Genomic DNA, 16,718 nt, shown 5'->3' on the forward strand with positions numbered 1-16,718 from the left:
TTCACAACTGCCATTTTCGCTGAGTGCTTCAAAACTGTATGTCTGAAAATGCTGTTGACCCAGACAACCCAACAGTTAAGAACATAAGAACTAGCCTGCTGGATCAGACCAGAGTCCATCTAGTCCAGCTCTCTGCTACTCGCAGTGGCCCACCAGGTGCCTTTGGGAGCTCACATGCAGGATGTGAAAGCAATGGCCTCCTCCTGCTTCTGCTCTTGAGCACCTGGTCTGCTAAGGCATTTGCAACCTCAGATCAAGGAGGATCAAGATTGGTAGCCATAGATCGACTTCTCCTCCATAAATCTGTCCAAGCCCTTTTTAAAGCTATCCAGGTCAGTGGCCATCACCACCTCCTATGGCAGCATATTCCAAACACCAGTCACATGGCTGTCTGAAGAAGTGGCTGCTTTTAGTAGACCCTGGTTCCCCCCAGCATTTGGCGACAATTAATGTACCCTGGTTCCTAGTATTACTTGAGAAAGAGTTGGTAGAAATATTTGCTAAGCATAGCATTTATTCATGATTTACCTGGTCAGGGACTGATTCAGTAGTCTTGTGTACAACATTTTTGAGTGGAACAGCTACAGCAAGGACAGAGGAAAGTCGAATTTTGTCAACCACTTGCACTCTGCTGTGCTGTTAGCAATATGTTGGAGCCAGCTGCAGAACAGACACTAACATGTCAGTGGGTAAATAGTCTGCCCAAAAACTGGCTGCCTGATCACGCCTGGTGAACGAGACCTGAACCAAACTGGTGGCTGTCCGAGCATCCTTTACCAAGGCCACAGTCTGGAATCCAGGAGGTCGCCATGAAGTGTCACTTGCCATCTATCAAATGTGTATGCCACCTTTTCTCCAGAGAGTTCAGGGCATCTCTTTTCAATGATCCCCACAACTCTTTGAGGTAGCTCAGGCTGAGCATGTAGGCCAGCCCAAGGTCACGCAGTACACTTCCATGGCAGAGTGGGGATTCAAATCGGCATTTGGGACCGACACCCTAACTGCAGCACCAGACTGGCTCACCATCAAATTAGCATCTGCCTGTTGTGTGTGTGTGTGGGGGGGCTAGGTGGGAAGGGAATTATAAGCCAACGTGAGAAAAGCGGGATATAAAAACCAACTCTTGTTCAATCTGGCATGGTTTATGCTTTTTGTAACTAGAATCCTTTGGCCCGCCAATAGAATTGACAAAACCAGAATTTATAATCAGGATCTCTGAAGGCGTACTGAGGATGTGTTTAGTGATGATCCCTAGCAGGGGAAGAAACAATACCCATTATTTTGGGCAAAGTGGAAGGCAAAGCTGCCCAGGGCACCACCTTGTAGTGGAGCATCAAAAAAAAAATGCAGGATTACCGTTTTTTAGGTATTTGAGTAGTTTTTTCCATTTTTGGCCTGCAGGGGGCACAGTTTTTAGGCTAGCGGCACCAAAATTTCAGAGTATCTTCGTGCGACCCTACTGATGATACCACTCATGTTTGGTGAGGTTTGGTTCAGGGAGTCCAAAGTTATGGACTCCCAAGAGGGGTGCCCCAATCCCCTATTGTTTCCAATGGGAGCTAATAGGAGATGGAGGCTACAGTTTTGAGGGTCCATAACTTTGTCCCCCCTGAACCAAACTGCACCAAACTTGGGGGATAGCATAAGGACAGTCTCCTGATGATACACTGAAATTTTGGTGCTGATATGTCTAAAAATATATTTGGTTATTGACCGTAAATATTCTATTCTATATGTCTAAAAATGCCCCCCCTGCAGGCACCAATGACCTGGTGCAAAAAAAATTTTGGGTCGTGATGGGGTGGCCGCCCATGGGGGGGTGGGCATCCAACTCAGGTTTTGCCCAGGGCTCCAGTTTGCCTTGTTACGCCCCTGGATCTGGGGATGCCTGCTTTGCTTATGGCCATGAGAAGTGCATTGCTGAATCAAACTACTGGTAAGCTCATCTAGTGTTCTTTGCAGAGGCAGATCTGTGGAGAAGGGCATGCAGGACAAGCACTAGGACTTGCCCTGCCCTCAAAGTTTACATGAACTTTAGGGGAGGGATTCACCTGTTCAATACTGGGCTTGGCTGGACCGAACTTTAAACTGCAGGCTTGAAGCTGAACTGGGTGGGGCTCACCTGTTCAAAGCTGGTCTGGGATTTGCTGAGCCCAGTTTAAAGCTTGGTCCAGCCAGGGTGACGCCAGTGTTGAACTGAGCACTGGTTTTGAATGGTTCCAGCTTTATATTCCTGGCTTTCCCCCCAAGCTCCACTTGACCTTCAGAGGTGGATCTTGGGGGGGGGGGGGGGAGAAACAGAGCCAGCAGAATAAAGCTGGAGCCAGTCAAAGGCTCCATTGCTCCAGTTCAGCACTAGCGTCACCAACTGAACCAGAGCTTTAGAGCTGGGCCAAGCAAATCCCAGACTCCAACTTTGAACAAATGAGCTCCTGAGTTGCATATCAGTCAAGAGTCCAGTGTTCAACTATGTGCCTGCCTCAAAATCCACATTTGAGGAAGGGAGCAGTTGCTCCCAGAGAGACTGCAGAGTGCCAGCTGGTATCCTTAAAGACTGGTGACCGGGGCACATGCCTTGCCTATCCCACCCTAGATATGCCACTGGCTCTTTGCAAAAACCCAAGCGACAGAGTGCCTTCTGCCCATCCTGGCTGAAGACTGTCATGCTCCCACTTGATGCCAATCCTGGACACATCTTTTGGACAGGGGCCGTAGCTCAGTGCAGAGCGTCTGCTTTGCAGGCAGAAGGCCCCATACTTGATCCCTGGCATCATCAGGTCCCATATTTGATCCCTGCAGATGTGAAAGGATCCCTTCATGAGAACCCAGAGAGTTGCTTCCAGTCAGAGTAGACAGTAGATCAATAGTTTTAACCAAAATGCTTCTTTTGGTCTTGATGAGAGGAGGGGCTGTAGCTCGGGGGTACAACATCTGCATACAGATGGTCCCAGGTTCTAACCCCAGTAACTCCTATTAAAAGGATCAGGTGGTAGTGATGTCAAAGACTTCCAGGAGAGCTACTGACCTTGATAAAGTTCATGACTTCACTCGCCATGAGCCAAGCTTCACAACTTGCATGAGAAGCAGAGTCTATAAAAAATGTCTGATGGAACAGGATGACTGGTTTTCTTAAGGAAACAGCAATTTACAGGTTGCGCTTCCAGCACCTGTGCAGGAGTGAAAGTCCCAGCACTGGAAACAACAGCCGGAAGGAGCCCTGGTTAAAAGTAAAGCTGAATATTGCAAACACCAATTCTCTTCCCATATGCTCAGTGGCCAGCAGTTCCTAGAAAGTCTGCTGCAGGTCACCTTGTACCATGGCGCCCTCTAGCGGCCACACTGGTACACTTTAAGATTAATCCTTGCAGAGAAGCTGCAAGGCAAACCAGTGGCACCATAATGAGCGTAAGCATGAAGTAGTGGTTAGAGTGTCCCATTAGGAATTGGGAGCTTGGGGTCAGTTTCTCTCTCAGCCTAACCTATCCGACAAACTTGCTGGGAGGATAAAACAGGGGAGGGTGGACCCTTGTAGGTTGAGCTAAAGCTTGTCAGAGGAAGAGTGGGATTAAAATGCAAAAAGAATACAGCCCATGAGAGACTGCTGAAGATGTCCTATTCTGAGTCAGATCAGTCCTCCATGCAAGTTGCTATTGCCCATTCCAACTGGAAGTGGCTCTCCTATGCCACCCATTACCAGATCCTTTAGATCAGGGATGGCCAACCTATGGCGCTCTGTTCATGGACTACAATTCCAATTGGCCATGCTGGCAGGGCCTGATTGGAACTGTAGTCCATGAACTTCTGCAGTGCCATAGGTTGGCCACCCCTGCTTTAGATTGAGATGCCCAGGACTGAACCTGGACTTCCGGTGTGCAAAGCACATGCTTTACCACTCAGTCACAACCCCTTCTGTTGCTCCAGGGCATTGTGATATACACTGTTTGATACTGAGACACAGCCTCGATGCAGCTGCTGGACCCGGGCTAATTAAAAACATAGCCGATATATATTTTTTATTCGCCAGCAACCCATGTGCTGTTTCTGGAGCGTCTGCGGCGCATCATGCACCTAGACCATTGTGGTTCCTGGTTTCTTCCTGCAGGACTGGATGATGCTGAGGAACATCAGGAAGACCAGGAACATGGACATTCCCACCACAAGCGCCTCGACGATGGAGTAAGTGTAGGTCGGCTCTCCGACACGGCTGGGGGCGGTGATCAGAAACTTGCCCACCAAATGCCCGTTGACGTAGCACTGGTAGAAAACTCTCTGCGAGCGGTTCTGGAAGGAGAGGCGAAGGATCCCTCCTCCGGTTGCCTCGTCCAAGTTATGAGAACTACGGTTCTGCTGGAGAAGTTGGAGGCGGGTCAGTGCTGTGGAGCCTTCCTCCCAGTAAACGGGGCTGCAGAGGACAAGGCAGAGAATGTGGTCAATGCTGACGTGATCCACATATTATTTCACAGGTAAGAGATGAAGTTGTCACTGCCCTGCAGGGCTTTCGTACTGTATCATATCTTTCTCTAAGGCCACTTCCACACAGCAATTGCATAAGAAGAAGAGTTTGGATTTATATCCCCCCTTTCTCTCCTGCAGGAGACTCAAAGGGGCTTACAATCTCCTTGCCCTTCCCCCCACACAACAAACACCCTGTGAGGTGGGTGGGGTGAGAGAGCTCCGAGAAACTGTGACTAGCCCAAGGTCACCCAGCTGGCGTGCGTGGGAGTGTACAGGCTAATCTGAATTCCCCAGATAAGCCTCCACAGCTCAGGCGGCAGAGCTGGGAATCAAACCCGGTTCCTCCAGATTAGATACACGAGCTCTTAACCTCCTACGCCACTGCTGCTCCATAACCGGTTGCGGTCATGATAAAGGAATCTGTATTCCTGTTTTTGCACTCACGTGCATCCGTGCAGACAGCAATTGGAGCCCACGGAAACAATCCAGGTTGCTGTCGCGTCTTTGCATGGAGATGCGTCTGGTTTTTTAATTACTTCCCACACATGCGTAGTTATGCAGGCATGCACAAATGGACCCCCACAGCCATGCTGATGTCCCACAATACAACCAGCTGCACCTGCGTAGCTACGCAGATGCAAGCCACAAAAAAAGAGGAAAAGTTAGGCAAATAAAGCGTATCCTGCCTGGCTGTTCGCTTGTGAGTGGCTGCAACCTGGGATTTTAAAAAAGAATCGCTTGTTTAGCGGTTTTCGAAAAACCCGGGTTGGGGGAAATCATCCAGAGCAGACTTGTTTGGGGGCGTGGGATCTGTGCAAAGTCCCCCCCCCCCATGGGTTATTTAGTGTCCTACTCCTGTGTTTATTGGCCCATGCAGAAGGGGCCTTATAGTGCATTTTTGCCCCACCTTCCTTCATAAGTGCTTGGGATAGCATACATAGCTTCCCTTTTCTCTCATGACAACCTTGTGAGGTAGGAAAGACTGGAAATGAGTGGCTCAAGGCCATCCAAGTGAGCCTCGTAGCAGAGCTGGGGATGTGTCCCAGAGACCTAGCCCAATACTCTAACCAGTTTCAAAACACTCTTGCCTCTTATCTTGACAATGGTGTGAATCAAGAAGAGTCAGTGATTGCTCCACAGTGACCCAGAGAGCTTTCTGATTTGAAAAGGGATTTGAATTAGGGTCTCCCCAGGCCAGTGATGGTGAACCTTTTTGAGACCGAGTGCCCAAACTGCAACCCAAAACCCACTTATTTATCGCAAAGTGCCAACATGGCAATTTAACTTTTAAAAGTTGTTTTATCATTCTTGTTCACCGCCATGAGCCCCTAGGGGGAGGGCGGTTTAGAAATCAAACAAACAAACAAACAAACCTGAATACTGAGGTTTTAGTATAGAAAAAATGGTTGGCTCCAAGGCTCGCGTTATTCGGGAGTAAGCTTGGTGGTAGTCGGTGGCTTTGCTTTGAAGCAACTGTGCAACACTTCGAACAGGTGAAGCACGACCCTAGGAGGGTTTACTCAGAAGCAAGCCCCATTGCCAGCAACTGAGCTTACTCCCAGGTAAAGGATCATGCTTTAGTTCTTCGCATGAAAATCAGTGGGGTTTAACAGTGCTTAACAGGGTTACCTACACTGCTTCCCCAAAACTAGGTCTTAGGTTTAATGCTAATAATCTCCCTGAAATAATTACACTATTATCACATGATGAATTCTGTGCACGCGTGCCCACAGAGAGGGCTCTGAGTGCCACCTCTGGCACCCGTGCCATAGGTTCGCCACCACTGCCCCAGGCTGATACTCTGAGTGCTGCGCCACCTCTCTGGCACAAAAGTTGCCTTAAACTTCTGATCTGCTGAACCGCCTCTCTTCTGACTGGCCAGGATCTCACATAGAGAAAACTCCTTCCCACTATCTGAGTTCCGTTACCTAGGGCTGGCCGGAATTTGAACAAGGGACCTTCCACACGCAAGGAAGGTGTTCTGTGACTGAGCTCTAGGGTTTGCTTTTTGGTTTCCTTCACAGGGAAGTAGCAACTTGGTGATGGGTGATCTGCATTTGGGAAGCTGTGGAACAGAGAGATGAAATGCTGAAACCCTGCAGGAGCTCAGCTCATTTCCAGAGGGTAGGAAGTGATGTCTCCTTCTTGGTCCCGGTGGCTGGCGGTGGGGAGGGGGGCACAGGAGCTTGGCTTGGGCTGAGAGTTGCATTGGGCTGGATGTTGACTGTCCTTTGTTTTTTAGTAAAAAACAAATAGCTTGAACCAGCCTTATCCTACTATCCCTGCTCAGTCCTCGTTTGAAGAAGAAGAGTTTGGATCAGGGGTCTTCAAACTATGGCCCTCCAGATGTTCATGGACTACAATTCCCATCAGCCCCTGCTAGCATGGCCAAGTGGCAGGGCTGATGGGAATTGTAGTCCATGAACATCTGGAGGGCCATAGTTTTGGTGGGGGGGGGGGGGTGGTGGGGTGGGGGGGTGGGGGGGTTGGGGGGTGGGGGGGGGGGGGGGGGGGTGGGGGGTGGGGGGGGGGGGGGGTGGGCTGATGGGAATTGTAGTCCATGAACATCTGGAGGGCCATAGTTTGAAGACCCCTGGTTTGGATTTATACCCCACTTTTCTCTACTGCAAGGAGCCTCAAAGTGGCTTACAAACTCTGCCCCCTTCCTTTCCCCACACCTTGTGAGGTAGGTGAGGCTGAGAGTTCTGAGGTCATCCAGCAGGCTTCATGTGTAAGAGTGGGGAAAACAAATCCAGTTCGCCAGATAAGAGTCCACCACTCGTATGGAGTGCGGAATCAAACCCAATTCCCCAGATTAAAGTCCACTGCTCCTACCCACTAACGCATGAAGGCCTGACATCTGTTCGCCTGACTGAGGATTGGGGGGAAGAAACCAGTGGTGGGATCCAAAATTTTTAGTAACAGGTTCCCATGGTGGTGGGATTCAAACAGTGGCGTAGCGCCAATGGGGCTGGGTGGGGTATGACGGGGGCATGGCTGGGCATTCCGAGGGTGGGGCATTCAAATACAAATACAAAACCTTTAATGGCATATAAGGGTGGGGCATTCCTGGCCGGGGCTGTGGCAAGGACGCAGCCGCTGCACTGGTCCTTGGGCGGGAAACGAATGCACGCAGGCGCAGGCTGCCACGCACGCCGGTGCACCTCCTGCTAGACTGCTTCAAGTTCTGCGTGCTACTGCTGAGAGGAGGGGCGTAACTAAGGTAAAAATCACGTGGCAAAATCACCAATTAGTAACCCCCTCTCGGCACACACAAATGATTAGTAACCTACTCGCGGGAACCTGTGAGAACCTGCTGGATCCCACCTCTGGAAGAAACCCTAGCTCGGGACCTGTACCTGTAGATAGAAGAGGTCGGACAGCGTAAGTAGGTGGTGTCCTGGAAACTGGGGTGGTAGATGGTGTAGACGAAAAGCGGCACTGTGCCGGGCTCCTCCTTGGCAAGCAGGTGGGACTCATTGCAGGGGACCTGGCAGGCTTCCACTCTCAGCTCTGGCCCCCGTTTGGGCAGCGTCGGGTGCTTCCTCTGGGCCACTCCGCACGGCAGCAGCTGCTCCACACGGTGCTCCTTCCAGGAGATCACCTGAGCATAACAAAATCCAACCCGCTTCCTTTCTCCAGGACGGCCGCAGCGATCACAGGGTTGCCAGGGACTCCAGGAGGTAAACAGCTTGGCCTGCAACTCGTTCGTCACGTTGACAGTGGTGTTGGCCAGAGTGGCCTCCCCAAGGCTGGCGTGCGAGACGTGGATGCTGTTGGCATCCTGGAAATCGACCTGGTAATAGGCCAGCGTGGCATCGCCCGTGCGGCAGGTGTACACGCCAGAGTCCTGCACGCTGGGGCTTGGGTTGTAGAGGTTGCTGTTTAAGAGGCGGGACTTTGACTGCAACCTTCGCAAATGGGCTTGGCTGACCACAGGCCCAAAGGTGCTCCTGGAGTGTAGAAAAGTGGCGGGCTGCTCGTCGCTCTGGGCCGGATCGAAATACTGCCAGGTGATAAAGACCCTGAGCGAGCCATGAGGGCAACGCAGAAACACTGGGTTGTCAGAGACAAAGGCTAGTGTGCAAACATGGCTGGGACGACACGGCGGCCCAAGTGAGTGACCCTCAAACCGGGTACCTTTGGTAACGGCCAAGGTTAGGCTGAGGAATAGACCGACAGCAGCTGCTCCAGAGGGCATGGCCAGCTGCGCTCTGACATAAGTAGGAGGACTGGAAAAGAAAGCTCAACTGACCTCACTGTGATGTCACCACTGATGCGAGCAAGAGGATGAGGTCATAATGGGTCATATGCTGCAAAGCTACCATTCTGAAGCCCAGCATTTTGAATGAATGTGCTGGATCCGATGCTCCTAAGCTTACAGGAAGTTGGGAATTAGCTCCACTCCTAGTCTGTTCCAGTGTGCTAGATCGATCGATCCCTCCCTCCCGTTTAAAAGCAAAAATCTGAAGAACTAGTAGTGGATGGGATTAGGGTTTTGGAGACCCCTGTCTGAATCCCTTTTCTGCCATGGAAACTTGCAGGGAGGCCCTGGAGCAGTTGTACAAGCAACCTAGCCTACCATGCAATCCAGATCCTTGTGCTGTGATGGCAACAGTTATGAAAGCAATGTTTTAAAACATCTGCACAGCCGATCACATCTCCAACAGGAAATTAGAAGCCTTGCTCGCCAAAAGCCCTACCTGGCACCATTCCCTTTCTAAAAACACTTGCCAGGTGCCAGAAAAGGGGGGGGGGGAAAGAGGGAAATGGGGGAAGGAGTGAAGGTGGAGGCCAGAAAGTTAGTAGAGCTGATTCCTTCAACCATAGGCCTAGTAGAATATCTGTGCCTTGTAGGCCCTGTAGAGCCACACTACATTTTGTAGGGCTCTGGTCTCAGGTGGCAGAGAATTCCACCAGGCATGGGCCAAGGCCAAAAAAAAGCCCTGGCTGAAGCTAGTTGAATCTCTTTTGGGCTGGGGACATCCTGAAGATTAGTCCTGGAGGAACATAATACCCTCTGGTGATGGCATTGGAAAATGCGGTCCCATAGATACAAGGGTCACAGACAGTTCAGGGCTTTAAAGGTTAATACCAAAATGTTGAACGCGATCCAGAATTCAGCTGGCAACTCACAGGTGTAATGTGTGATCTTATCGGAGTTCTAGTAAGAACTCTTGCTGGTGCATTCTGGACCGGTCGTAGTGTTTGGAGGAGTTTCAAGTCCAGTGTAGAGTGAATTACAGTAATCCAGTCTGTAGGTGACTGTCACATGGATAACTGTGGCTAGGTCAGGGGTAGGGGCAGAGGTGGGATCCAGCAGGTTCTCACAGATTCCCGAGAGTAGGTTACTAATTATTTGCATGTGCCGAGAGGGGGTTACTAATTGGTGATTTTGCCATGTGATTTTTGCCTTAGTTACGCCCCTCCTCTCAGCAGTAGCGCGCAGAACTTGAAGCAGTCTAGCAGGAGGTGCACCGGCGTGCGTGGCAGCCTGCGCCTGCGTGCATTTGTTTCCTGCCCAAGGACTGGCGCAGTGGCTGCGTCCTTGCCCAGGAATGCCCCGCCCCTGGAATGCCCAGCTATGCCCCCATCGTGCCTAGCTGCTTCATTAGGTCCAGATGGAAAACAACTGTTTGGCTGTTTGTCCAACTTGGGCTTCCGTTGTTAAGGAGGCATCCAAAGTCACCCCCAGGCTCTGGACCGTGAGTGAAGGTGTCAATACCATCCCTTCCGATTTTGGAAGCCTAAAATTTCCAGGAGTCAGATTAGCCTTGCTGTCATTCTTCAGGGTTTTTTTTAAAAATACTGTTCTTTTCAAAGGGGAAAGGGCTCTGGCTAAGTGGTAGAGCATTGCTAAAAGCCCCAGGTTCAAGCCCCGGCATCTTTAGTCAAAAAGATCAAAGGAGCAAGTGATGCGAAACACCTCCACCTGAGACCCTGAAGGGCTGCTGCCAACCTGACTTGACTGTCCTGACCTTCGCAGACAAAGGGTCCGTCTGACTCAATAACAAGCAGCTTCATGTATCCAGAGCGGCAATCCAATATGCTCTGAATTCACTCAAACTGCCTTCTGTGTAAGTGTGTTTTGCTTGGGACGTGTGGAGAAGCAGCAGTCTGGCTGTGTAACACTGTTCTCGCATGGGGGAAGTAAACATATGACCTCACACATCATATATATAGGACATGACTAATGAGCGAAACTTGAAAGGAGAAGGTGTGGTGGAGCAATGCTGGGTTTTTTATCTAAGCCAAGCCCTGTTTTCCTTTCATTACTCAGTAATCTTTCAGAATATTCATCACAAGACGTCTCCCCACTCAATAGTATGCAACCTGATCCACATGCCTGTTAACTCAGAAACCCGTGGTCACAAAGTTCAACAGGGATTACCTCTAAGAATAATGGGTACAAAGCAGCAGACCTGCAGCCCAATCGAAAGCCTGAGGCTGCTGAGGACAGCGCCAATATCATGTTACCCCTTTGCCTCCAGAGGGCTTTGCAGAGGTGCAGGGAAGCAGAGGAAAAACAACAATAAACCCGCCGTTGTAACTCAGAGCCTCAGACTGTGGTGTACCTGACTGCTCTCCCAGGGATGCTCCAGCCTGTGCTGGCATCTAATTGGATGCTAGTATAGTTCCACAGGGGCTATGCAGTGGTGGCGAACCTTTGGCACTCCAGATGTTATGGACTACAATTCCCATCAGCCCCTTCCAGCATGGCCAATTGGCCATGTTGGAAGGGGCTGATGATGGGAATTGTAGTCCATAACATCTGGAGTGCCAAAGGTTCGCCACCACGGGGCTATGGTTTTCAGGTTTCGCTGCCATGGACCTGAGTGGAAGCCGGCCACTGTTACTGTCCCTTGGGTGGAAAGGAGCCAATTGTATCCTTTTATTGCCCCACGCCGGCTCCATTACTCAATTCCCTCCCCCCCCCTAATAGAATTGTGCTCTTAGAAATAAAAAGCTGATATTCTTGGCACGTAGCAGTAGCTAAACTTCAAATACAATCATGGAAAATATCGACACTATTCCTGGTAGCAGTACTTGGCAATTTCTCTCACTTACTAAGTTAGTTAACACCTGTAATGGCCAAAGATTCCCCAGTCCTGGTTAAATTCTTGAGTGCTGGTATTGAACATCTTGATGAAGTCCACTTTGGCATCGTGCTGGAGTTTCCCTTTGAAGTTATTTTTCTGGAGAATTGCAATGTAGAGCAGAAACAGGAGATCTGGGAGGAAAAATGGTAGGCATGATTATTCAACTTGTTTTGATTGTGTGTGGAAAACACCCATTTCAGTCTTTCATCTTGGTTTACATTTTTCTTCCCGTCTCTTTCCCTTTCCTCCCTCCCATTTTCAGCTCTTACTTTCTAAGGACTGGCAACATTTTAAAACAAGAGCAGAAGTTATTTCTAGGAAACTCCAGTAGAGGTTTGTCTGCCTTATTTACACTGAGAAGTTATGACGTGTTGTAAACAAGACACATTCTCTAACCCACCTCTCTGCAAGCAATACAAGAACACTGCCAGTCTTGGAATGCAAGCTGAAATGAAGCTAGATCAAATTTAAACATATTTACAAAATATGCAAAGGCAATGTAGAATTCAAAGCTTGGAAGCTAAGCAGAGCTGGCCATGATTAGTATTTATATGGGAGACCACCAAAAGAAGACGATGGCAAACCACCTGTGAATGTCTCTCACCTTGAAAACCTCATAAGACGACAAGTTGCGACTTGATGGTATTTTATTATTGGCCATCTTTCTAATAAATCTAAATGTAAGCATTTGATCCCAAAAGCAAATGGCTCTCAGTATATCGGTATTATTCAGCAAAATATCTTAAAACCAACCTAGGGTTTCCCGCTTTTCAATTGCCCTTGGTAGGTACACCTTTATAGTTAGCCATTTTTGGCCTTATTAAAAAAAAGTAAAATAGAAAGAAGTAACCAATTAAGGGCAACCACGATGGACACAGCTCCTCTTCATCTAATGAAATGTTTCACTTGCTCATATCTGCATATTAAAAACTTAACTAGGGCTGCCAACTAAAGTTCGAGAAATTCCTGGCAATTGGGGAGTGTTGTCAAGGGAGAGCCAAGTTTGGGGATGGAGAGCTCACGAGGAATGCAATCTCTGTGCTGCACCAAAGAATTCTGCGAATTTTCTATTTGCTCCAGATCAGGGGTAGGGAACCTGCGGCTCTCCAGATGTTCAGGAACTACAATTCCCATCAGCCCCTACCAGCATGGCCAATTGGCCATGCTGACAGAGGCTGATGGGAATTGAAGTTCCTGAACATCTGGAGAGCCGCAGGTTCCCTACCCCTGCTCCAGATGAACTGATGAACTCTGTAATGTGGCAATCGCATGTAACTAGAAGAATTAAACTCCGGGCTGAGCGTTGCGATTGATAATCCTATTTTTATTCCCCCCCCCCCCCCATTCCCAGCCAGGGAAATTGGCAACTCTACCAGCGAAAACACCATAAACAGAAAGGTAAAATATCTCATATCCATGATGTAATGTGTATTCAATATAATTTTGGGTAGATATTCTCTTTAACTCTATCTATTCTTTAGTTTTTCCCCCCATTTCTATTCTGCTTAGTACCCTCTGGGAATTAATGAAAATTTGTTTTAAAAAAAGAAAGGTAAAATATCTGGCATTTGGTGCTCCCAGTTTGCAAAAATAAAAGTTCTTAATTTAAACTATGACCCCCCCCCCTTTTTTTTTTTCAAAATTAGTTGCTGACCAATGGAATAACCTCTCGGCTCAAATGTCCTAGTCTGGCCACCCAATCAGTCATCGCCGTTCAAAAACTACCCCCTTATCTCTCTGAGCGTTCCTAGGCAATACCTGGGCGAGTTCACTTTCCTAGCTGAACAAACTTCACCTACTCCCTCCCCCTTTCCCAACTCGATTGGCCAGGGCTTAATACATTCCCCTGGGGATTGAGGCGAAACCATTCCCAAAATAGGGGGGGAGGAACACGCAGGTGAGGTTCAATTTCCCCTCCCCTGTCCCTTTCATCGTTTTCTTTATACGACAGGTCAGTGGGTTGAATAACAAAGCCAAATCCTCCGCTGTCCAAAGTTTGGTAAGGACTGAATCAGTACCTTACTTTCCCTCTCTTCCCCTCCCCCGGCGGGGCGGAGTTGGTAGTGTCCACCCGACGGGGCGAGGCACTGCCAGCGCGCTGCACCTGAGGCGCGCGCAGAGTCCCAGGCGAGGCTCGCGAGTGGAGTTGGTTCCTTGGCGGGCATCGAGCAATCTACCGAAGAGAGGCGGGCGGGCGGGCGGGCAAAAAAACAAGGAAAAAAGCCCCGTGGTACCCGAAGCCGCTCGAAGGGCTTATTGGTTCGCGCCCCCGGCGGCCTCCCCTTCTTCATTGGCGGACCGCTCCTCAGGTCCGTGCGAGGGGAGTGGGGGGAAAAGCTGGCCAGCCATGGAGGCTCGTACCACAACTCGGCCGGCTATGCTGACCCTGCTATGGCTTCTGACTAGCCCTTGGCTCACAGGTAAGTGCGGCGAGGAACTATTTTTGACCCCTCCGCCCGCCTCTGAGGCGCGAAAATAGTCCCCCTGGGTTTCCTATCTAGGGGCAGGGGGGTATTCGAGCGCTGATTGGCTCCCGGGATAGTTCTCTGGCTCCTGTGGGAGTCCAGCGGGATCCTCCTGGGGATCTGGAGTAGGACATGTGAACTGGTGGGGGGTCTCTTTCTTTTAGCAGGGTGCCTGCCTCTTTAAATCTGTGGTTCCAATAGGTGTTCTCTTTGTGGGGATTCGAGGTTCAACAGGTGCTGCCCTTGTGGGCACTCGAGCAAGTGGAGAAGACGCTCCACGGGTGCCTCCCTCCCGTCAGTCGTCTCTATACGGCAGGGGTCTGCAACCTGTGGCTCTCCAGATGTCCATGGACTACAATTCCTATCAGCCCCTGCCAGCATGGCCTGATGGGAATTGTAGTCCGTGAATATCTGGAGAGCCACAGGTTGCAGACCTCTGCTATACGGGGAGAGGCTGCACCGGTTGAACTGCACCCTGCTGCGTGACTTTAAAAGCCAGACATTTCCAGTTATAGGAAAGAAGGCCAGGGTTGACGCGAGGCCCTGAAACTTTGGTGGCTGGGCGATTTCTCCCTTGACTGGCTGTCTTGCACAGGCGCTCGGATTGCTGAGCGAACAAGGCCCATGGTGGCAAAATGGTCCTGCTTGCCTCCGTTTCCCGAATCTGCCACTTTACTGGAGGATTTTGGGGGTCCGCTGAGTGCCCTGGGGTGTCTCGTGGTAGCTCTTTCAATGTTCCAGGAGACCTGAGCCTAGCTTTGGTTTCCCAGAGGAGTTGCAAGAGTACGGGTTGTGTAAACAACCACTTCTCCTTGCTGCTTCATTCCTGCTTGAAAACTGTAAATGTGACTATGCGCCAGGGAGCATGCAACCTGGGGTCTGCTGGTGAGCTCACCTTCCACTTCTGTGACTCCGATTTATGCAGTGGCACACTCTTTTTACCCACTTTTGCAATCCCTTTTTGAGATCCAGGAGGTTGTGGTTCGACCATGCTCTGCTCCCCTCTGGCTTTCCAATTTCCTCCCCCATCTGAAATATCAAATATAAACTCTTCCTCTTCTGCCTCTTTGATGCCCCCCCCCCCCCCCCGTTTCTAGTTTACAGCCCTCACAGATTCTTTCCCGCAGTCTTTCTATGGGCGAGTTCCTTTTCCTCTGTCTGCAGGGTGGCCAGGTCTCAACCCGGAAATATGTCCTGTACTTTTAAGTCTCCCAATTCATCTGCAAATGAGGGACTCAATAGTCTCTTATCCGGCCACCTCCCTTTGTTGTTATAAAGACCTTTGTGGCAGGTGGAGAGGGGATAGGTGATGCTGCTGTCCCCCTATCTCTCTGGCCCAGGGAAGATCTCCAGGTTGGGACCTGGCAACCTCACTTATACATGTGGAGAGGCTGGTGTCGTCCAAAAAAGAAAAGGCATTCGTCTGGACCACCTGGAGAACATGGAGCCTCTTCTTACCTGTGGGCTCTAGAAAGTCTCATGAGTACCTTAATGGATTTCTACTATGCTGTACTGGACTGGGTCTCCAAAGGCTTTTTATTTCTGGGGCGACAGGTGATGCTGGAGGACAAATTCTGCAGTGGGCGTCTTGGAGAGGGGCTGTGATGGAGCGCCTGCTTTTTCCACACATTGTTCCAATCTTCCACGGCTCCTGTTAAACAGTCACAAAGGCAGAGGAGTGGTGTTCAGAAAGCCCTTTCTCTGCTGCAGACCCTGAATTGTGAAAAATAGTGATTTTGGTGGCCCGGTTGGAGTGACTCAGTATAAAGCAGCATCATGTCCTCATGGATCAGAAGGCTTCAGGGCTGTTTTCGTTTCCTCTTTTCCGATGTTCGCTGTGTGGCCTCTTTGTATGTTGTGAGGCAGGGTGTATTTTTGCCTGCTAACCTTCAAAGGTAAATGCGTGGCTTGAAAAAAAAATGGAAATTGTTCTTGGTCCCTAGCTCCCTCTGAGAAGCCCTGGTTTCGTGACCTCTGGGAAAGGTGGTGCTTGCCACAGTAAGCGATGCTTTGCTGATCCCTGGGTGCAGGCTGGAGGTGTGTCCGTCTGTGGGGGAGTGTAATTGTTTTCTCCCCCGGAAGAGTGATGTCTGATCCTGGCTGGTGTGGTGATGCTGACACCAGTCTGCCGAAACTCCCTGCCCCTTGTGGGCGGAAGCTGATCTCTCTACCAACCCTCCCCCCTCTTCCAGGTTGGAGTGAAACCATGGGAGCAAATAGATGAGAAACCACAAAAGCAAATAGACGAGGCAGATCTGCAAACGCGTGGAATTTCAGGCCCGTGTATTTTTGGAGTGGGGGGTGGAAGCAGTAAATGAATACAGTGTTGGTCAGCCCATCATTATTTGTTTTCTTTATTATTTCTTTATTCTTTTTTAAAACCAATTTTGTACTTGAGACTGAAGGTGGATACCTGATGTGAAGCAATTTAATTGAATAACATGAGGGATCTAATAAGCAGTGCAGTAGCTCTAGGATTACACAAATTAGAAAAGGGCAAAAAAGTTTCAGACACCCTATCCAGTGGTGGGATTCAGCAGGTTCGCACCATTTTGGCAGAACCGGTTGTTAAAATGGTGCTTGTAAACAACCAGTTGTTAAATTATTTGAATCCCACCACTGCCTGACCCCCCTTTCCTCAGGTTTTTAAATTCAGCCTTCTAACTGCTAATTCTGTTCGAGCCGCTTGCATAGAAAA

General features: G+C 49.7%; 2 protein-coding genes across 3 annotated transcripts in view; one reads left to right on the top strand and one right to left on the bottom strand.

The window, feature by feature from the left end:
* Positions 1-4,023: 4,023 nt before the first annotated feature.
* On the bottom strand, positions 4,024-8,656 carry FAM187B (family with sequence similarity 187 member B). Its single transcript, XM_048501657.1, has 2 exons — positions 7,815-8,656; positions 4,024-4,402 (listed from the first exon to the last, which is right to left on the bottom strand). The coding sequence occupies exons 1-2, from the start codon at positions 8,654-8,656 to the stop codon at positions 4,069-4,071; spliced, it is 1,176 nt and encodes a 391-aa protein (XP_048357614.1). The 3' UTR covers positions 4,024-4,068.
* A 4,940-nt stretch (positions 8,657-13,596) lies between these two features.
* Positions 13,597-16,718, top strand: part of LSR (lipolysis stimulated lipoprotein receptor) — a 37,784-nt gene continuing 34,662 nt past the window's right edge. The window contains exon 1 of one of the 2 annotated variants that reach the window (XM_048499136.1): positions 13,597-13,975. In XM_048499136.1, the coding sequence (XP_048355093.1) occupies positions 13,903-13,975 (73 nt within the window). In that variant the 5' untranslated portion in view covers positions 13,597-13,902. The remainder of the gene's footprint in view (positions 13,976-16,718) is intronic. The other variant, XM_048499135.1, reaches the window with a different exon arrangement.

Source organism: Sphaerodactylus townsendi, linkage group LG06 (genome assembly GCF_021028975.2).
Source record: "Sphaerodactylus townsendi isolate TG3544 linkage group LG06, MPM_Stown_v2.3, whole genome shotgun sequence".
Taxonomy (NCBI): domain Eukaryota; kingdom Metazoa; phylum Chordata; class Lepidosauria; order Squamata; family Sphaerodactylidae; genus Sphaerodactylus; species Sphaerodactylus townsendi.